General features: G+C 37.3%; 1 protein-coding gene across 1 annotated transcript; it reads right to left on the bottom strand.

Annotated features, from left to right (window-relative positions):
- Positions 1-1,047: 1,047 nt before the first annotated feature.
- Positions 1,048-23,068, bottom strand: LOC132563500 (uncharacterized). Its single transcript, XM_060228258.1, has 19 exons — positions 22,924-23,068; positions 20,735-20,829; positions 20,326-20,418; positions 19,305-19,433; positions 19,022-19,098; positions 18,197-18,285; positions 15,751-17,169; positions 14,834-15,678; positions 13,854-14,211; positions 13,141-13,223; positions 11,526-11,630; positions 10,999-11,078; positions 10,626-10,677; positions 10,042-10,288; positions 9,083-9,275; positions 7,161-7,324; positions 5,446-6,783; positions 3,725-5,412; positions 1,048-3,670 (listed from the first exon to the last, which is right to left on the bottom strand). The coding sequence occupies exons 1-19, from the start codon at positions 23,066-23,068 to the stop codon at positions 2,054-2,056; spliced, it is 8,817 nt and encodes a 2,938-aa protein (XP_060084241.1). The 3' UTR covers positions 1,048-2,053.
- Positions 23,069-23,425: the final 357 nt, after the last annotated feature.

Here is a 23,425-nt window from a genome sequence, read left to right as displayed (position 1 = left end):
CATCACCAACATGGTCTAACATCACCAGAACATGGTCTATGACATCACCAGAACATAGTCTATGACATCACCAGAACATAGTCTATGACATCACCAGAACATGGTCTATGACATCACCAGAACATAGTCTATGACATCACAAGAACATGGTCTATGACATCACCAACATAGTCTATGACATCACCAGAACATGGTCTATGACATCACCAGAACATAGTCTATGACATCACAAGAACATAGTCTATGACATCACCAACATGGTCTGACATCACCAGAACATGGTCTATGACATCACCAACATGGTCTAACATCACCAGAACATGGTCTATGACATCACCAGAGCATAGTCTATGATATCACCAGAACATGGTCTATGACATCACCAGAACATGGTCTGACACCACCAGAACATGGGCTATGACATCACCAGAACATGGTATGACATCACCAGAACAAGGTCTATGACACCAACAGAACATGGTCTATGACATCACCAGAACATGGTCTATGACATCACCAGAACATGGTCTGACATCACCAGAACATGGTCTATTTGAGGACTAGATGGAAATATTTGCATCTAAGAATTGTCAAGCCAAGTGTTCATTTTCAACATTCTTTGTCTGTGTTTATACTACAAATGATAGATAGCTTAAAATTTCAAGGACAAAATGTGTTTTGGACTTTTTTTGTTGAAAATTAATTCATTAGTCATTTGGCTGTTTTGTGGGGTTTCTCTTCAAAATCACGATAAAACCATAAGTATGTGTTATAAATACAAAATGTCTCTAAACCTTCTGACTTTTAAATGAGAAACTTTGGTTTTATCAAGTAACCGGACAGAAATGATTCTCTGTGAGGTGTAAGTCAATAAGTAAGTAAGTAAAAATACTACACATTAATAGTGCAACTTGTACACCCAATAGCTTCAATACAACCAAGGTTATATTTAACGTTCAAATGTCAATATATTTATGTACAATAAAAATATTGCGATAAATTTTCATGTCATTTAAATGAAATACAACATAAATGGATTTTGGATGAGTGTAAATACATATGGCACAATGTCTATTGTATTGAACCTTATCAATATAAATTCATTAAAAGGGATGCAATATCTGTAATGGAAAGAGGTAGCAAAATCATCAACAGACAAATAGGGGTAAAAAATAAAAAACCATTGATATAAAGCCACTATACAAAACATCATTAATTTCTCCTTATCACAACGGAGAGAGAGAGATTGTAATCTGGACAAAAAGGAATTTACATGTATATAATAAAAAGGAATATTTACTCCCACATATCGATTTCTTAAAATTTCGTGTTTACCGAATATTAAGGAGATGGAACTAAACAGTAAGATATCATTGCTATTCTGGGCATACATATTTGACTTTCCCGATATCATTTAAACTTATTTTTTTAAATGCGTCGATTGAACAGTTTCAAAGTTTTAGTTTTTGGTTTTGTACACGAGTATCATGGTTCCTTATAACACAATTTAATATCTATACAGTATTTTTTAAAAATCCAACAGCATTGTTTTTACATAAATCATTAAAATATTCAATAAATTTGTATTTTTGATACCATAATGACCAAAACAGTCCATTAAAAGCTTTTCTACATAACTAGGTTCAAATCTACTTTATACACATGGCTTGTGATGAAGGACATTCATAGGAAACCTATACTACATCAAAGTCTTGTCCTAACATACATACTGTGAGCTCAGCAGAAAGTATGTTGTGTGACCGATAGATGATATCATTCACACAAACACTTCATGAATATATATTTAAGAAAAATGATTATACATGTATTGATGCATCTAACTGTCACCAATTTTTGTACACTGAAAATCCAAATGTTGAAAAGTATGTCAAAATGTCTAACATGATTCATAGTACATGATATCTATACTTGTATGACATTGACATTGAAATCTTTACAATGTCTTTTGTATACAACCGGCTTGGAAGTTCCTTTTGGTAACATATGAAACTTATTACAAACGGATGCCCCGAGTTAATAAGGAGAGACACTGTCACTCTTTCTCCTTGAAAAAGTCATCATTTGTAACATACTTGACAATATCAGCAATGTCCGACATGCTATCCTCGTCCTCTGGTTCAGCTGTGGAATAGCTTGTGTAGTCAGGTCGACCACAGTGTGGCGGGGCAGGTCTTCCACTGCCACCTCCACCATCCAGCTCCGTCAATGTCCCCTTCTTTGGTTCTTTCTCTAAGAGCTTGTCAATCATGAACCCACCACCTCCACTGCCTCCATTTGGTGTGTGACCCATTGGATGGGGACCAGTTCCATTAGCACCATATGGGTACCCTCTTGGGGGCATTCCCGGATGAGGAAGTCTCTCCCCTGGTCCATACTGGGGCCCATAATACTGTCCTCCATATGGCCCATAAGGTCTAGGAGCTCCCATATGCCCATCTGGACCTCCAGGCCCTCCTGGTGGGTATGGATACATTCCTACATGGGCCTGGTGGGGAGCCATCTGTCCTGGGTGCATTCCAGGTGGAAAGGAGGCTGGTGGGTTCTGTTGGTTCGCTGAACCTTTAGTCACACTTTTCTTTTTGCCTTTCCCCTTTTTCCCTTTGACAGGTTTAGCTGGTTCAGGAAGGTCAGTCCCGGACTGGGTACTAAAAGGAGGTTGATTTGGGGTCATTGGGCGCATTCCTTGTTGCATTGGAGACATGTGAGGTGGTGAACCATAAGATCCAGGATAACCTGGAGGAAAGTTACCCATGTGAGGACCTGGGTACATACCTGGAGAGAAAGGAGCACCTGACCTTGGATGGGGTGCCCTCTGTGAAGGCATTGGCCCCTGCTGGCTCTTAGGACTCATGATAGGGGGACCCTGGTTTGGGGCCATAGGACCATGCACAGACATTAAGGGACCCTGATTTGGTGCCATTTGACCACGGGCAGACATTGGGGGACCCATGTTTGCAGGTATTGGGCCATGGGCAGACACTGTGGGACTCTGACTTGAGGGCACTGGGTCATGGGCAGACATTGGTGGGCCTTTGTTTGGGGACATTGGTCCATGGGCAGACATTGGGGGACCTTTGTGTGGCGGCATTTGGCCATGGGAAGATATTTGCGGAACCTGGTTTGGGGATATTCGACCAGTAGTTGACAATGGGGGACCCTGATTTGGAGGCAGTTGGCCATGGGCAGACATTGGTGGACCCTGGTTTGGGGGCATTTGGCCATGGGAAGACATTGGGGGACCCTGTTTTGGGGGCATTGTGCCATGGGCAGACCTTGGGGGACCTTGGTTTTGGGACGTTTGGTTATGGTCAGATATTTGGGAACCGTGGTTTTGTGGGATTTGACAATGGGCAGACAATGGGGGACCCTGTTTTTTGTCAGACATTTGGGTGTCTTGGTTTTGAGGAATTGGGCCATGGGCAGACATTGGAGGCCCCTGATTTGGAGGCATTTGGCCAGGGACAGACTTTTCAGAACCTAGGTTTGGGGGCTCTTGGCTATGGCCTTCCATTGCAGGGCCATGACCCGAGGACATGGCACCCTTTGCAGGCACTGACGGGCCTTGGTCTGAGGGTAATATAGGCTCCTGCTTTATGGCCATACGCACTGCAGCTGACGATGGGGGGCCCGGATTTGGGGGTAATGGACCCTCAGCTGACTGTTCAGCTGGCTTAGAGCTGTTTTGCTTTTGGGGAATCGAAACATTGGCAGACATTTGGAGTTCCTGGCTTGGAGCAACAGGAACTTGGTCCGATACTAACGGACCTTGTTCTTTGGACACTGAATCATGAGTTACCATTGCAGAGCTTTGGCTTTGGATTTCTTGACTCTTACTTTGCATTGGTGGTCCATGATCTTCAGAAGATGTTGCTGGTGCCTGACTTGAAGGCATTGGTCCATAGCTTGATGCAGGTGGACCACGATTTGGGGACATTGGCCCATCAATAGGCATACGACCATTATTTGGGGGCATTGGACCTTGGCTAGTTACTGGGGTCCCACGGTTTGGGGACATAGTTTCTAGGTTTGGCATTTGGGAGCCATGTTTTGGGGACATAGAATCTTGATTTGACATAGTGTCTTGGTTAGGTGATTTTCTACCTTGGCTTGAAATAGGACCTTGGGAAAAGCCCATTTGGCCATCACCGGTTGAGAGGGGAATTGAGGTACTTTGGTTTACAGGCATTCGTCCTGGTATTTGTGGAGCATGTGAGATGGATGTTGAACCAGCAGCAGACACCATTGTGGCTGGTGATGGTGACATAGGACCTTGGTTTATTGCTTGAGGACCCTGCTTGTGAAGTACTGGAGACTGAGTTGGTGTTTTAGCGGTAGGATGAACTGGGCTAGACATTTTTGTTCCTTTGGAGTTAGGCAGAGTCAATGCTTCAGAAATGGGTTTATTTGGTATAGGATCATTAGCTGGTACTGGATGTCCCTGTGATGTAGGTATGGGCCCTAAACTTGAGCCTACTGGAGGACTTTTAGGTGTGGGACTTTGTGATACTGGGAAAGGAACCTGGTTTTTCTTACTTTTTCCCTTTTTTGCCTTTTTACTTGGTCCTGAAACTAAGGGTGGGGGCTGGGCAGGTGCAGTACTCAGACTAGATCCCATGGGAGGTGATTGCAGGCTAGCTTTTGAAGCTTGCTGTGATGTACTTAGGCTTGGTCTCAAAGGAGGAGGGCCAGGGTGATTGGGCAATGGAGCTGAGCCCTGATTGGACATTAGGTGGTGATTTGATGGCACGGGATGTCCTTGTGAACTGGACATAGAAGCCATAGAATGACCCGGTGGAATGGCTCCTTGCTGACCAGGCATGTTCCCTGGGTGACTTGCAGCATTAGGATATGGGCCAACATTCATGTTAGAGCTGTCACCTGAACCTTGATGCATGTGAGGATTAGGTCCTTGTGGAGGTGGAACGTTTCCTGTGTTAGGCATTCGACCAGGTCGTGGCATTCCTTGTGGCATCTGACTTGGATGTGGCATCCCCTGTTGTGTCATTTGACTTGGGTGTGGCATTCTCTGAGGTGGCATTTGACCTGAATGTGGCATTCCTTGCGGTGGCATTTGACCAGATTGAGGCATTCCTTGAGAAGACATCTGACCTGGACGAGGTATACCTTGGCGTGGCATCTGACCCGGGTGCGGTTTTCCTTGTGGAGGCATCTGACCTTGTTGTTGCACTCCTTGAGGGCGCATCTGACTACGATTGGGTGGACCCTGGGTTGGCATTTGACCTTGATGTTGCATGTGACCTTGATGTGCCATTCCTTGTGGTGGCATTTGACCATGATGCGGCATTCCCTGTGGAGGCATTTGACCTTGGTTTTTCATGCCCTGTGGTGTTATTTGACCTTGATGTGGCACACCTTGTGGTGGCATTTGACCTTGATTTTTCATGCCCTGCGATGTAACTTGACCCTGGTGTGGCATGCCTTGTGGTGGCATCTGACCCTGGTGTGGCATTCCCTGTGGAGGCATCTGACCTTGATGTGGCATTCCCTGTGGAGGCATCTGACCTTGATGTTGCATTCCCTGTGGTGGCATTTGACCTTGGTGTGGCATGCCCTGGCCTGACATTGGACCCATCGGTCTGTGCATGGGATGACCTGGAGGATTATAGGGGCTGCCCTGATACATTTGAGGATAGCCTTGGTGTTGTGGGTAATAACCTTGTGGAGGTGGTGACATGTACTGCCCGTGGGGAGGGGAGCTATATGGAGGAGGCGACTGTCCCGGAAAGTTCCCAGGACCCATTGGTCGAGATCCATTGCTGTACTGGGGTTTTGGATGTCTGACTGGATGAGACGGCATCCCTGTGGAGCCATCAGAAAAATGATCCCGACTTGAATCATCATAAGGTGGTGGTGGAAACTGTGATCCACTCATTTGAGATTCCGACCCGCACGTGCTGCCTGAACTCATCCTTCTGTCCATTACATGAGGAGGTATACCCCCATCAGAGCTTTCTCCTCCAACAGGAGGTCCTTTCTTTTTCAAATCGCCACCCTCAACTGGCAGCACAGTCTTACTCTCTTTAGCAATACCTTCTTCAGACTCTTGTTCCTTAGTGATGTCCTCCTCATAATCTTCTGTCCCCGATGACTCTTCTTGAATCACGGTCTTTTTCTTTTTAGCACTTCCACGCACTTCCTTCTTTTCTTCCTCTTTCTCACTTTTCTTGGAAGCAATAGAATCATCAGAATCAAAATTAAGCAGACTTGTGAAATTGACTTTTTGAGCGGCTTTACGCCTTGATCGTCTGACAATAGAACCGTCGGAAGAGGATTCCGACTCAGTACTAGATTTATAATGTTGTCTTTTACGAGATTTCTTGATAATATTTGGTTTTCTATCACTGTCAGATTCTGACTCTTCTCTACTTTCACTATCCTCTTCTTCACTTTCCTCGGATTTAGAATTTGATTTCTGATCTGATTTTTCATCAGAATCATCTTCCTCGCTACTGTCATCAGATCGTATCACGCGCCTCCGTTTAGGCTCTTGTTTTGATTTCTTATGCTTCAATTTTTTCAGCTTTTCATCGAAAGCTGTCCGAGATTTTTTGCGACTAGTAGGGCCACTTTCATCTGAACACAGATCTGCACTGTCCATTGATTCTTCTTCCTCCTCCTCCTCTTCCTCCTCCTCCTCTTCTTCTGACCGAGCCTCCCGATAGCTCACTCTCCTCCTAGCACGAGCCCTAGTTGAACGTCGGCACATTGCGCTATCATCACTATCATACTCTTCATCCACCACTGAAACAGGAAGTACAGAATAATTCTCAAGTGTTTCCACTTTCTGATTAGTTCAATGTAACCGCAGTGTCTACAGTGAACACAAGAAGTACTGTGGTCATCCAAAGTTGTATTACTGTAAATAATTCCATTTTCCTGTGATATTCTTTCTTTGCCAATTCAGGGGCAGATAATTCAACAATAAATTTTAGCTTACATATTAATTCCATAGCTGATAAGTATCAAAATGGAAATTTTATTATTTTTGTTAAATTAATCTCCAGCATTCTGGAAGCAATATCAGCAATTTTTCAACAAGATGCAATCGACACTGAAAATTCTTTCTTGTAAGATATCATTTATGTCTCCTATTAAAGCACTGAGTAAAAAGTTCTTACCAAAATCATCAAATCTGTTGCCACGACGTTTGCGTCTGCCACTTCGTCGTGTTGAAGCCCTCCGCGACCTAGACGTGCGCCAGGCTTCGCCATCAGCACTATAGTCACTCTCGTCATCATCATCATCCTCTTCCACTTCTTCTTGGATCTCAGATGCTGACCCACTGGAACACAATATTCTCTATGAAGAAATATCTTAACAGAGATGATGACATATAAAATACAATTATGAACCAAAGATCAAATCTAGTCTCATTCTAATTATATAAGCTTCATAGGTCTCGGCTCAGTAAAGGAACGCCAATTCCAAAGCTTAAACGTGACTTACATTCACTTAAAATGAAAAAAAAAAAAAAAAAGATTAATTTTCTGTTTAAGAATAAGAACTCTTGTGTTTTGAAATAAATCAATAACCGGGAATCTGAGAAGCATCTAAAACCAAGATTTAAAATAATGTACTTCTCTGTCGGAGTAAGAACTTAGCATTGTGACATGAGTCACTATACATTAACTCAGACGGTTCTCAGACATCTACTATCATATTTCTCTTTCTCTAAGAGAACACCGACACAACGTTTCAACAAAAGTCCCTACAAACATACACAGAAAGCTAGTAATAAGATTTCACTTATACTGTATTTCCTTGTCTCATTAAGATTGATAGTTTGACAGAAGTCCCTACACACATACTCAGAAAGCTGGTACTAAGATTTCACTTATTTTGTATTTTCCTGTCTCAACAAGAACTTGATAGTTTGACAGAAGTCCCTACACACATACTCAGAAAGCTGGTCCTAAGATTTCACTTATTTTGTATTTTCCTGTCTCAACAAGAACTTGATAGTTTGACAGAAGTCCCTACACACATACTCAGAAAGCTGGTCCTATGATATCATGTATACTGTATTTCCTTGTCTCATTAAGATTGATAGTTTGACAGAAGTCCCTACACACATACTCAGAAAGCTGGTACTAAGATTTCACTTATTTTGTATTTTCCTGTCTCAACAAGAACTTGATAGTTTGACAGAAGTCCCTACACATATACTCAGAAAGCTGGTCCTAAGATTTCACTTATTTTGTATTTTCCTGTCTCAACAAGAACTTGATAGTTTGACAGAAGTCCCTACACACATACTCAGAAAGCTGGTCCTATGATATCATGTATACTGTATTTCCTTGTCTCATTAAGATTGATAGTTTGACAGAAGTCCCTACACACATACTCAGAAAGCTGGTCCTATGATATCATGTATACTGTATTTCCTTGTCTCATTAAGATTGATAGTTTGACAGAAGTCCCTACACACATACTCAGAAAGCTGGTCCTATGATATCATGTATACTGTATTTCCTTGTCTCATTAAGATTGATAGTTTGACAGAAGTCCCTACACACATACTCAGAAAGCTGGTACTAAGATTTCACTTATTTTGTATTTTCCTGTCTCAACAAGAACTTGATAGTTTGACAGAAGTCCCTACACATATACTCAGAAAGCTGGTCCTAAGATTTCACTTATTTTGTATTTTCCTGTCTCAACAAGAACTTGATAGTTTGACAGAAGTCCCTACACACATACTCAGAAAGCTGGTCCTATGATATCATGTATACTGTATTTCCTTGTCTCATTAAGATTGATAGTTTGACAGAAGTCCCTACACACATACTCAGAAAGCTGGTCCTATGATATCATGTATACTGTATTTCCTTGTCTCATTAAGATTGATAGTTTGACAGAAGTCCCTACACACATACTCAGAAAGCTGGTCCTAAGATATCACATATACTGTATTTCCTAGTCTCAATAAGAACTTGACAGAAGTCCCTACACACATACTCAGAAAGCTGGTCCTAAGATATCACATATACTCTATTTCCTAGTCTCAATAAGAACTTGACAGAAGTCCCTACACACATACTCAGAAAGTTGGTACTCCTCACTGTCATCCTCTGGATTACTGCCACTGTCTAGAGCTGTAAGACTACGGCCCTTCTTCTTCCTTTTGCCTGCCACTCCGGCGGGTTTACCATCCTCCGCCTCCTCCTCTTCCTCTGTATCCTCCATTCCGAGGATGTTAGACATATCTTTACCTCTACTTCGCCCTGGTTTGGCTGATAATACAAAAAGTATGTTTACATTACTTAACATTCATGGTATGATCAAAGCTTGATATGTCACCACACTGTTAATAATATGCTTACAGAAGATTATGAACATCTAACATTTTAATTCCTCTCTCTGTCCCCAACGAGGCCATAAACTCCATCTCATACACTCTTAACAGAAAATGCTGTAGACAAAATTTTGTCAAAATATATTGTATGAATCAAATAGCAACATATAGATAAAAATTCTGAGAATCTCTTTCTCAGGGCTTTTTCAGGCACTTTTTGTTTTATGGATCAAATAGCAACGAATGAACAAATAACTTTAGAATCCCTTTCTCAGAGATTTTATCTGTTGGCTGTCATCAAAAGGCAAGTGCAAGTGTAAGTGGTCTATACAGAAAAAGTAAGGACATTAATATTTCTGTTGCATGTAAAAGGCTACCCCTGCACCCTTAGGTTTAGGAGGAGGGTATATCAATGGTCCTTAACAGACGACTATTAATGTACAAGACACATGAGTGTAGAACATTTCAACACTATTTAAAGTAATACACAGTATAGCTAAATAATTAAACTCCAACATCAAGACCATCGAGACAGTAAAACAAGAATATTACTCTCCTCAAAACACAATATCTCAAGTCTAATTTCTGAACATTTTCTTCAGGTGGGTTTGTATAATGAAGGTGACCGTGTAGTCATCAAAATGTGATACTCTATTCTTCTATGTGTTGTGTTAAAAGAACTGCTATCCTTTTACATGTCTAACCTTCAGTCCAGGCCTTTTCCACCTCTTGTTGTATCGCAGTGTTAATCATTTCATCATAGTCTTCAAATTTATAGCTCGTCTTGTTGCGCGAGCGACAGGAACGAGTTGCAAATGTTGGCTTGGACTTTTCTTTGTGGTGTTTGTGGTGATGCTTGTGGTGGTGATGTGCCTTGCGATACCGCTCTGGTCGTATCCCTTCATCACTACTTTCACTTTCCTCCTCAGGTTCAATGTTCTCCTTCAGTTCCTGACAAAAAAAAAATTACAACCGTTACCAGGTCTCTTTTCCAAGAAAAACTTTGACACGTTAAAACTTTAACCGGAATACTTCTCTTAAGGAAAACTTCAACACGCTACATTTTAACACGACTCTTTCCGTGGGAAACTTCAAATTTTGCTAGCTGCGGTAAGTAATGAACAACTGAAGGGAAATAACTCTTATCCGATGGCTTCATAAATATGGAGAAAAGGGGTCTTACGTCTTGGGAACGCACATTTTAAACTCTAGATGACATTTTCAGGACATGGGCCCTTTCTTGCTTAAAGAAATTTTGCCAAGAGTTGAGAATGCTGGGTAATCTTACCTCATTTAGGATATTGTCCAAACTAATCCCAACGTAGGCTAACCTCTCCTTCCTGCAAAAATATCAACATAAATATCTTAAAAAATAATAAAAACAAAACATGTTTTTGAAAAAATTAATATCTCCCTTTTGTAAAATTATCAAATACATGATAACTTAAATACAACAAGCAGCATTAACCACTATAATGTTTGAGTAAATCACAGAAAACACATTTCTGTTTGAAACACAGAATTTTTCAGTTCTGGGAAAAATGAACATATGCAAACCAGATTGATGAATAAATACCTACAAAATTGATACAAAGTTTAATTCTAAACTCTAAAATACCAAAATAATTATTCCAGTGTTCCACATATTCATCATATATCACCTTTTGGTTAATCTGTCTTTTTTCTTCAGAGCAATGTCTAGTTCTTTGAGATTAGCTAGCAGGCGTTCGACTAGCATTTTCTGTAAAGTGAAATACAATTTCTTACAATTATGAAATTCTTGATTTTCATTCAGAAAGAGATTTCTCAGTTTAGTGAAGTTTATTATTGATTTACATCCTATTAACAGCCAGGATCATTTAAGGATGTGTCAGGTTTGGGTGGTGGAGGAAAGCCTAAGTTCCCACTGAAAAACCACCAACCTGCGACCAGCACCTGTCGACTGCCTCCATGTAGGTCTCAAACCTCCAAGGTGGAGGGCTAGTAATAAAGAAAGTCAGACGCCTTATTTCTCTTGACAACCGCAGCCCCGTCACTAACAGATGGTTTTAAGATACATGTATAGGCATCATAGAATGTTGAAATTGAGATCAAGGGATGCTGCTTTTTTAAAGCCATTTTCAAGAAGCGATCCATTTTGGACAAATATTTCATCAAAAAAAAAAATGAGCAATTTCAGTTTACATACATGTTCACAAGGAGGACAAAACCACTCGCCATCAGGTATGATCATAAGAGGAGGACGTAGACAGGCGGTGTGGTACCCCGCATCACATTTATCACACAGCAGAATCTGGAAAACAAAAGCAAGATTTATAGAATCTTTCAACTTTAAAAGATTTCTACAGATGTTTCAAAACAACATTTCATTTCTTTCCAAGTACCAATATAGCATGAAGCTTTGTGGAGCGTTAATTTCAACAAGTTGAGATTTCTGTCTTCAAGACTCAGAGGTGATTGGTTTACTCTCATATGTATACTTTTCAATTGTTCGAAACTTTAAAATCTTTAAATTTCGAGGAGGAATTCATACATGTGTGTCCAAAAACTGTTAAGTAAGTTTAAGTAGATATATTGAGCAATTAAGTGTCCATGAAATAATTATCTTTAGAAAAACCATGAAAATTGAGCCCCACCAAAATGTATGATTTTACAGTAAGTGGTAATGTGATGACAAGATCCTATTGAAAATGATGTATTTATCACATATAAGCAGCTTCAGAAAGATAAAGGTAATGAAATACGACAGAATCAATCACCTGTGTGTGTTGTAGACAAAGACAACCCTAACTCTTGGGATAGATTTAATTTAAGTTCTGCCAAGTGATAAACTGAAAATATTGGCATGGTCTACACCACACAGAGGAAATAAATAGATTTTTCTAACATATTTTATTATCAATGGGACATCAAGGTAAAAACATATCCTTTTCTTTCAATTAGACAAACATGCTGATTACTGAGATAAATCTTTGATGTTTTGATGCTATCACCATACATTAGGTCTATAGGGATGTCAGTTTTGTTCCCAAAATACATCAGCAGTAATTACATAATAGTAAGTGATGGTTATCACAGAAACAGGTAGTCTCATCTGTAAACACATGTACAGTAACCGCTTAATGAGAGAAATAACTTGTATTACCAGCAATGATACAGTTAGTGTTTTGTGTTGATACATTTTTTTTCTGAAAGACATTTTGCAAAGAACATAGTACACACTTAATTGTTTATAACAGTTTCAACACTTTTCAATATTATAGCTTAAACACTACTCAATATGTTTTTTTTTTCCAAAAATTTCTTATACAACAGAAAATTATCACAATCTGACTCTCTAGGGGCCCTTCTACATTAAAGCTATCCAGCTGAGGATTTCTTCATCATACAATATACCTAATCCCATCATTTCATTGAGTCTAAACAAATTCAAATTCTAACTACCACACCATTTTTACAAAATGAATTTATGTGTGTGAAAAAATTCTGACAAAGTCATAAAAACAAAATGTATTCTTTACTATAAAAAACTGTGTTACAGTAATGACGTTCCTACAAAGTCTTAGTACACTCAATGAAATAAAAAAAATATATAGGTCACAGTGACTTAAATATCACAAGACGGTGAAGCTATCGTCTCCTGAAGTATACCTACATGTTTGATATTCTTCCTACTAAGGTCTACAGATCACAAGATTAAAAAGTTGGATGGAAAAGTGACAGTAGTGGGTGATGGGGGCTATCCTTGCCAAGCTCCTATTGGACATTAACCAAACCTACAGGTGCTGTCTTACAATACCTACCCATTCCGGTTGATTGTATTTAAGGCACTTGCAGCAGGGTGTATCGTCCGGCACAACTCGCTTTTTTTCTTCTTCAACTGCCTCTGCAAAGACAAGCCATTGAAATCAAGTTAGCAATCAACCTTCAATAATTGTTTTCTTGAAAAGAAATCCATCCTGCAGGATGTCGAAAGATAAAATTGACCATTACTATGTACATACATTATATATATTTTTCTATTTCTGTCCTAAAAGATATTAACTGAAAATCCCCCAATTAACATCAGATTCAACAATCAGATTTAGGGTTAAAAAAAAATCCTGAAAATTGTTGAAAATTAATCTGAATATACCAATTAATATGTATGTTTATCTATTAAAATTATTTTGTAGAATTGGATACTTCAGATACCTTGTTAAAGAAATTAAGTTAAAAACAAATCATTGCATTACTGCCTTCTTTCCAATATTGCAAGATATTTACAAAGTAACATTTTTTTAGGACTGGTAGTTAAAAAATTCAGAAAATTTTTTAAAAAATCTTTCTGAAAATTGCAATTTAACTTAAGCATGAGCTTTTCCATATATATTTTATAGATATGAATTTCATTGTATGATAATATACATTTCAATGAGCGAAAAAATGAAGTATTCATACCAATAAGAATTTTCAGCTGAAGTTTCACATCACACAACATTACATTGATTTAGTGAAGATCATAGGGATTACTTACTTATGGCTGCTTGCCTTCTTGCGTTTCTCCCCTTTTGGATTTTGAAATCCTCATCAGAATCATATTCCGACTCAATCTGAAATTCACTACTCTCATCACCGTTGTCTTTCAGCAGCTCCTCATCTGTCGATGCCTCAAACAGCAGTAATTTCTTCTTTTTCTTTTTGGCCATTTTCCTCACACGAACACTCCTTCTTCGCCCAGACAGATCCTCTTCCTCCAGTTCTGTTGCTGAGGACGAGGACGGGGTTTCGACTTTAGGGGCTGGGGCTGGTGTGGACTTTGGAGTCACATTCCTCTTACCCTTTGGAGTTGCTTTTGGTGTCGACTCCTCCTCATCACTATCAAATTTTTTCTTCTACAAAAATATCAATGAACATTTGGATAATGACAAAATTCAAAATTACATAAATCTATGGTTGTGATATTTTATAATAAACTTTGTTTATTCATTTATGTAATTATATTATACCCGGCATGCTGCTAGTTGAATTGGATTCAGAAACAAGGTTTTTCAATTAACCTGGTACATAAAATCCACCTATGCAAAGCATTTATCATAGGTATATCGTCAAGATGATCTATCATTAAAACTTTCATTAAATTACATCAGTAAGTACATCAGTCACGAGTGCAAAAATGCTGCTTCATCTTGTACATATTGGTTTTTTTAAACCTAAAATCCATTGATAACCATACTTGATTCCAATACAGAAGGAATGGTCAGAAATCCACAACAATATAGGGCAAAACAGTACAATTTCATATTCAGAGAATATTTCTAAAATTCAATTGTTATATAGCCAACCAATATTTTTGTAAACATTTCAATTTTTTCCAGCACTAAACATAAAATCTCCAAGCTACACATTGTACATTGTATCATCATGTTTGCAGTATCTCTGTGTATCATTATAACAGATTTTTTCTTTCTCTCGAGTTGAATGTTCATTAAAAGTCAAAGCCAGATATATGCTCACCTTGACAGGTCGAGAACTCTTCCTGGTGGGTGTCGTCGCTGATTCTGTCTCACGTTTGTTCCCTTTACTTTTCCCTCGTGCTGCCTTTCCTCCACTTCGATTTACTTTACTCAGAGGAACATCATCACTGTCCACGCTATCCTCTTGAGAGGAAGAAGATGTAGCAATGACTCGGGCTGGTACTCTCTTCCTCGACTTTCCCTTTGCCGCAGCTTTCTTACCTCCCTTTAATTTCTTGGAGTCTGGTTCAGCAGATGATGTGTCAACAGATTCCTCCACCTGCAGCTGTCGTTTCCGAGTTTTACTTTTAGCAGTTTTTGTTTTCTCTTTCTCATCAAGCGATACATCTCCATTGACTTTTTCTTTATCCTCTTTATCATCATTTGCTTCCTGATCAGTTTTATTCGTTACACTGGTTTCATCCTTCTTTTCTTCCACATTATTGTCTTTAGAATCTATATTATCAACTGCCTTTTTCACCTGCTTATTCCTGTTAGACCTAGGTGTCACTTTCCTTGCCACTGGTAGAGGAGCCTGAGGCAGAGATACTGATTTCCTTGACCGTGAACTTCTTCGTAAGCCACCAGTATCCTCGTCGTTATGTTCTACTTGATGTTTTTCTTCACTTTTTTCCTTACTTTCCTCACATACATCATCCTTTATTGCCTCAGTCTTTTCTTTTTTCTCTGTCAATACCTCTTCACTTTTCTCCTCCCTCGACTCCTTGGCTGGTTCTTCAGAATCGCCACCATCTCCTACATCTTTATCAGACTTCAGCTTTTCCTCCAATGTTTCATCCTTTTTGGCAGTGGCCTCAACATTTTCACTCAGAGTACTCTCCTGTCCTGTCTTTTGTTTCAGACTTTCATTGTCAACATTGTCCAACTTTGTCTCACCTTTACTTTCAAGTTTCTGACCTTTGTCCTTGGTGTCCGATTTTGTCTCACTTTTACTTTCAAGTTTCTGACCTTTGTCCTTGGTGTCCAATTTTGTCTCACTTTTACTTTCAGGTTTCTGACCTTTGTCTTTGGAATCTGTCAGTTTTTCTTCTTTTTCAGTCATTTCTATAGATGTTTTATCACCTTCAGCTGCAGGTAAAACTGACGTTTCCTCCAAGTCAGATTGTTTTGGTAACTCATCACTGCTTAACTTACTTTCAATCTTATCTTCCTTAGATTTATTGCCTTGGGTTTCAGCGATTAACGGAGATTTATCTCCTTCATTTTCCTTTGTTTCTTTCTCTTCTTCCTCTTTCGTAATTTCCTTAGTTTCAACTTTCTCTGATTCATTCTCACACTTTCTGTCTTTGTTTTCCTCTGTTTCTATTGATTCTTTTTTCACACTATCACAGTCCTTTTCTGATTTATCTTTCACATTAACATCTTTATCTGTACTTTCTTCTACACATTTTGGATCTGGTTTTTGTTTGTCTTTTTCATTTACATCAGATTGTTCTTTTCCTTTTAAATTTTCATCTAAAGATCCCTCATCTTTAACCTCACTTTTAACATCTTCTTTATCTACTTTGACTGTCTTTTCTTTATTCAGATCTACTTCCATTTCATCTTTATTTTCATCTGTGTTTTCAGGTAATTCTATCTCTGATTTATCTTTCACTTTACTTGACTCACAAGAACTTTTTGTCTCTTCATCACAAGTTTTTACACAATCAGATTTTGTTTCTTTCACTTTTGTATCACTTGTTTCAACAGATCTAGTCATTTTATCCTCAACCGAATCTTCTTTATCTTTCACACCATCCTTATCTTTTCCTTCATCTTCTGTTTCTGCACTTGTTTCTTTATTTTCTTTATTCTCGTCTGTATCCTTTAACGTATCATCTACAGATTTATCTCCCTTCATTTCCTCTTTCTCTTCCTGTGTTGTGTCTTCAGATCTCAATTCCTGATCTTTCTCTTTTTCCTTGTCATCATCCTTTTGAGAATCATCTAATGCCGAGATATTTTCTGTATTTTTCCTACTTTCGTCCTCAGCCACAATACTACATTCATTATCTTTTTCTTTTGAACTTTCACTGCTTTTTTCTTCTTTCTCATCGCATTCATCCACTTTCTCCTTTTTCACTTCAATAGCACCCTCCTCTTCATTAGCTTCCTTTTTCAATTGTGTAGATGACGTGTCTTGCTGTGGCTTTTCTGCCTCTGGTTGAACTACAACACCATCCACTTCATCCGCTGGTTCAGCTTTCACTTTGGGCGATTGTTCGTTCTCGGTCTGTTTATCAGGCTCCTTTTTGATTGGTGGATTAGAGTCCAGCGAGTCTTCTGATGTCTCTGTTTTTATGTTGGTTTTGTCTTCACTTTTTACACTGTCTCCTGATAAAATGAGGAAAACAAAGAATAATGGACAACGTTCACAGATTTAAATTGTAAAATACTGTATTTTTATATACATTTATAAAAATTACAAAACCTTGTTAAGATATTGTCTTAAATCATTTTTCAAACGAGGGCATAACAGAGGGATGCTTACACAGGAACACTAATATCTGAATTCCAATTCAAGTTTGGGTAATTTAGGCTGCATATATGCATGGTAGCATAATTCAAATGTCCTATAAAGTTCATTTAAGGATGTCTTCCTCAGAGAAGTTGAAAATTCCAGTACAAACCAGTTTTCTGGTGATGATTTTTTTGAAAGATTAGATTATAGAAAATAGATTAAAAACAAAAAATCAATATTTTCCACACTACTTTTCCATTATAGACATCAGAATGTGTAACAGAAAATAATTCCCTTTCACATATCATTCTTCATTTTTCCTGAACAACAGACATCCCTAGTTATTTTTACAGCAACTTCTTTTCAAATAAATTTCTATCCTTCATCAAAAGGTATGATACATGGATATTAAGCAAAAATACAATGAGAATGCTTAGTTTTCATTTGATTTAATGAGCTTAAATCTGCACAGCAACAAAAAATTGAAAAAATACGACTTAAATCCTCTTTTGACCATCTTCTAGTACTTAATGTTTTTCAAAGACTTCATGTTTAGATAGAGAACTTTTCAAGGATATGTTTCATGATTAAAAAAGAAGGGGTATCTGCAATTTAACTTTTGCAGTTTTCGCCCAAATAGCCAGTTTTTCACAGATCTGGAAACAAGCTGAAATATTTGTTTTCAGGTCCTTAAAATCAGGGAAAGTGGTCTACCAAGTTGCAACTCATAAATTTGAAAAAAATCTGTGATTACCAGTGATCATTCTTGCAAAATTTAGTTAAATTCTACCCAAGACTTTCAGAGTTATATTCATGAGAAGTATCTTAGCAACAAAAAAACATTGAAAGTTGTTGACAGTATTAACCTAACAGCACCATGAGTAAGAATCTTGTACATACCAGAGTTAGTACTGATGTCCTCTTCTGGAGTTTTTAGACCAATACTGCTCTCTAGGTTTCCTATCAAGACTGCAAGCTCCGATCTATTTCTGTAAAGTACAGCAAAGTCAAATTTCATTTTCTCATATCAAAATGTTTAATATGATAAATCACATAGTTTACAAGACTGTAATATTTATTTGGTTTAGGTAATTTCTAAATACTTTTTGTGATGATCAATTTCTTCAGAGAAAAAGTTTTTACTTAAACAAGTTTTAAAATTTGTAAGTTTCTGAAAAAATTGAACTAAGCAGTGACTGCTTTTAAAATGTTTCTCTTTATAAGACAAATCAGTTGGAGAGTATGTTGACCTGCAAACTGTCATCAACACTTCATGGTGAATATTTTACCTGCACAAAGAATCCTGGTTATCAACACTTTACCTGCACAATAATTACTTACCATAAACAATTTACCTGCACTTTATTTCATTGTTTGGCTACTCTGTAACTAATCCCAAATTTGTATTGGATGGTTCTATTCATGTTTGTGTCTTTTGTACAACCCTAATATCCTCTTGACTAATATTTTACCAAATATTTACCTGTACATTATTTTCCATATTTGCACTTTACCTGCACACTAACTCCCAATGATAAATAGTAAAACAACATTTTCCCTGCACAATAATTCTCTGTGGCTGACATGCTAATAATTACATGAGCACTATTTTTCATGTTTGTATTTTACCTGCACACAACTCCCTGTGATTACCATTTTACCTGCACACTAACCTCTCACTTAACCTGCACCAACTATCGATTATTAACTCTACCAACAAGTTACCTGCACACTATTTCCCAGGTCTCTGCATCTACATCATCCTGGTCCTCACGGTACACCATCAGATTCTGTTCTTTGTCCTGAAATGTAAGTAATTTCTGTTAAAAATTTTGAAATATTTTCTTTTTTTTTATGTACTGTATGAAACCCAGAAGACAACACACACAGGTAGGTAGGACAATGATTCTTGGAGAAAAATGGTAGCTGGCCTGAGGATTTTTCTGGTCAGAATTCATGTACCGTATTAAACAGGAAAGTCAGCAACCCAAGTCACTGGGACACTTACCAGTATGTACCAATAGGCTAGTCCATTCTTGTCCCTGCCAATGGGCTGGAATCTCATAGCACCTGGTTCTTCTTCATTTACCTTTTCTTTGAATTTGGTGTTGTAGTCAAACTGGTTCTCTAGTAAATTCTGCAGTTATCAAGTGTATTTTGTCATTGAATTTTGCGAGTTGAAATGGTTAGCTACATCTGTTAATTTTCTATGGAATATTTTGAAAGGACCAAATAACTGTGTACAACTTTAAATGTGTGTGTTAATAACTGTTTTCCAATAAAAAGAGAGAGAAAATAGTCAGTTTGTTTTTTTCATGGGGTTTTACGTCCTTACAACAAGGGTCATATGAAAGTAGAGGTCAAGCAGGATGCAAATAGAGGGAAAAAGCATGGAAAGAAAGAGACAGGAACAAAAGACCTTGAGCAAGGAAATGATGATGTGACATCATAGATTAATGACGTCATGAAGAAATCATGTCATGACTCATTTGAGAACAGTATTTAAGTAAAAGCCTAAAAAAAAAACATCTAAATCTGCTACCTTGTAAAGAAATAATCAAGAACAAATAAATAGCATTAAAACCTGTTTAGGATAAATTAATTGACTCCGTTATTTTTAATAGGACATTGTGACATGTAATAATGTAAATCATGAATTTTTTAAATAAAATAGTATGCCACTTGCATGAAGATTTGTGAACTTCATTATTAAAATCCACATTAAATAGATGTGCTTTAAGACCTATTATATACAAATCTAAAACCAATTTCCACAACAATTTAACATTAAATGCCATGTGGATTCTCACAAACTGTGTGTGAGATTTTACAACTTTAAAAATTTTAATTTGTATGTAAGTAATTGTTATAACTTATAAAATCTGGAAACATCAATGACAATGGTGTTTATGCTTCTTGAAGTTAGGAAAATGTAAATTTTTCTGTAAAAATTTTCAACGGATACAGAAAATGGCATATCTACGGTAATCTGTCCTGTTCATGGTAGTGAATGGTTTTATATGAATTACCTTTAGGATTTTTAATTTTGTTGATATTTTGGAATGTTTGTAGCCGAATCTCTCCACCTCCCACGCGTCTATTTCTGAATAGGTGTAACAGTACTGAAATACAAAACAAGTCAGTGACATCACATTTATGCATAAAAGATAAATCATGATACTCTATTTTGATTTTTTCTAAATTCATCAAGTCAGAACTATGTACCTAAACTTACACTACAATTCTATTTCAGCATTTTTCATACTGAAAGTACATGTATGGCACTAATTGTTTTAGTATGTTATTTATAACTAATTAATGTTGATACACAGGCTGATAATTGTCCAAATTTGCCAAAATTTGATAATGTGTTAAAATTTCATTGTGCCAAATAAAGCAAAAATGTAATTCCCCTCTATGTATCTCCATCTTCCTCACCTTGACGACGTATCTTTCCCATTTCTCGGTTGACACAGAACCCTTCCCAACTCGTCTCAACAGCCGCACATGAATATCTATGAGGAACGATGACACTACAAGACAACAGATACAAGTTATGAAAGTTTGTAAAAATTGAACCATAGATCAATCCAAATTTAGCTTGTTTATTTGTTTGATTGCTTGTTTGTAATGTGCTAGCTGGATGAATACCACCTCTTCAAATGCCAGGGTCATTTTGAGGAAGGATTTTCTTGTAGAAGCAGATGGATACCTTAGTGAACAACATACAGAAGGTCTGTCGCATGCTGTCTAGAGTAAATTAAGGTTAAGTGTTTTGCCCAAAAAAATAACCACAACAGCATAGACAAATTGTATAACACAGGCTCCTTGTAATCATATGTTTTTGATACCTATCATACTACATGCAAAATCTTGACACACCATACTCTTGAAAAGCAAAACCTGAATACTATGTACCAATAAATAGCTAAACAAGCAAATCTCTGTTGTTGCTGTGCAACAATCTCACCATCATCCTATCTTCATCCAATACATCCCTTTGGACAGAAAACAATTCAATGAAAGGGGACTTATGCTAATAAATATTAAGTACAACAATCAAGTGTTCAAAATGTTCAAACAAGTGCTTCTTCCACTTCAGTTTGGAATCTTGTAATTTCAATCTTATCATCTTATAGCATTCAAGTCTCATTCTTCATGTTGAAGAATTATTTTCTTCCTTTTTCAGACACATATTCCATCGATACACTATGTCATTTGTCCTGAAGTATCAAGAGTTTTGATGAGAATTGTCACTATTTCAATCTGGCACATAAGTTTTAAAGAAGAGAAATACTTGCTGGCAATTTTAATGAAATTAATGAGCTTAAACAATACTGAATGTGAAAAAAATCCCCAAATCCAATCATTAAGATATTTAACAATTTTACACATTTATTTTGAAGAAACATTAATATGGGATGTGAAAAATCTTACCTATTTAAAGAATATGTAAACTTTTTTTTAAATGACAAACAGGATACAGGCACACATGTCTTATTTCAAATCATATTAAGAGTGATCTTCATTCATACTGAAATACTATTTAACGTTAACATGCCCTTGAACACTTAATGATACTAAATGCTGTACTTAAATACAATCCTTGGTATCAAAAGTTAATCATCAAAAACATTCCAGTCTATGCAGATAAATCATTGTACATGAAAAGGGAGGTGACTTGTACACAGTGTTAAATCTGCCTTCTATAAATTCAACATTCAATCAATATATTGTGTCAAATCATTTATGCTCAAGGGGCTCTATATTTGTTGATTGGTGGGTACCCTTTATCCATGAATTCATATGTCCATGAACAGTTAAACTGGTATAAATATATACTACATAGAATTATTTATTCACAAATGAAGTGTCCTTAAAATTTTTTTTCAAAACCACCAAAATTATGTATCACAATATGCCCAATACATGTGTATACAGCTACAGATTGAATCTAACATTAGGCTGAGTACATCCACTCCCTCCTATTAATTTCCAAACAAATGTGATATCTATATATATGCACTTAAGACTTTGACTGGTACATGCGCCGAGTATATAAATGATCTTGGGTTTTAATTTTTTTTAATTAATGAAGGATGTAATTACTAAAGGGGGGTAACTGTGATTTGTTGATATTTCTTTTATCTGAATACAAGTGGATTTGTGATCAAAACATACCGACATTTTTGCTCATTTTAGAACTAATATCACATAATAATCATCACTGGCTGTGGATAAATAGTTTCCTATATAAGTTGGCTTCACTATAATTGGGCTGTTTACAAAAAAGTGTTTAATGAAAACCAGACATTTGCAGATGTTTTCGGCGTTACGCTATTTGTTTGCATAACTTCATTAGGACGCTGCACTGTGTCTGTGATATTAACTCTAATTGTTGTGTAGTAAGGATATAAAAATGCGTGAATAACAATCGATACGATTGCAACAATTAAGCTGTGTGACAACGTAGCGAACCAAATATGTGTTAGGTAGTCAAATGAAAGCTAAACTGAATCAATTGATTTAAGAAAAATCGCGAATTTACATCTGAAAACAATGAAAATGCTATGTCGGCCTCAATTATTTCTAAAGTAAAACGGATTTATGCAAAGATCGTGGCATACCATGCTTTGTGTCCTCAATCCAATTTTGCAGATCTACATGCGAAGTTTCTGCAAGCCCCAATCTCTCGCCATATTTGTCGAGAAACGAGCAAATAACGGCAAAGTTGGGATCACTGTGGCAGATCGCTTCTGATGCAGCCGCCATCTTGATTATGCTAATGACTGCAAATACACATAACTTTTGGGAAATATCTTAAATGTTGTTCTTAAAATTACTAAACGAACGCGTTACCTTATAATTTTAATATAGGTTTGATTTATTTCGGCGTATACGTGTTATTAATATAAAGTTAAACAAATTAATGCCTCTCACATGATACGAAACTAAACGTTGAATACAAAGCTAGCTATTTTAGCTGCCTTCACCTTTACTGTAAACAAAAGCATCTACTATAGTCTGTTTCAATAATCTTCGTCTGCAAAGTGATTAGCACCTATCGACATAAATTAAGAATTAAGTATAGCGTAGACAGACGATGCATTAAGCAACTGTTTCGTCCTT

This window comes from Ylistrum balloti, unplaced genomic scaffold (genome assembly GCF_031769215.1).
Source record: "Ylistrum balloti isolate Yb309-2 unplaced genomic scaffold, AGI_CSIRO_Ybal_v1 Utg371750, whole genome shotgun sequence".
Taxonomy (NCBI): domain Eukaryota; kingdom Metazoa; phylum Mollusca; class Bivalvia; order Pectinida; family Pectinidae; genus Ylistrum; species Ylistrum balloti.
The sequence above is the reverse complement of the archived record's forward strand: the minus strand, read 5'-3'. Positions and strand labels throughout refer to the sequence as shown.

Bases quoted from the DNA above. Each gene is read 5' to 3' on its own strand.
- LOC132563500 (XM_060228258.1), bottom strand. From the start codon at position 23,068: ATGGCGGCTGCATCAGAAGCGATCTGCCACAGTGATCCCAACTTTGCC. The intron at 20,419-20,734 runs GTGAGGAAGATG...TTTGTATTTCAG, and splicing joins GGGAAAGATACGTCGTCAAG to TACTGTTACACCTATTCAGA. The intron at 19,099-19,304 runs GTAAGTGTCCCA...CTTACATTTCAG, and splicing joins TAGCCTATTGGTACATACTG to GACAAAGAACAGAATCTGAT.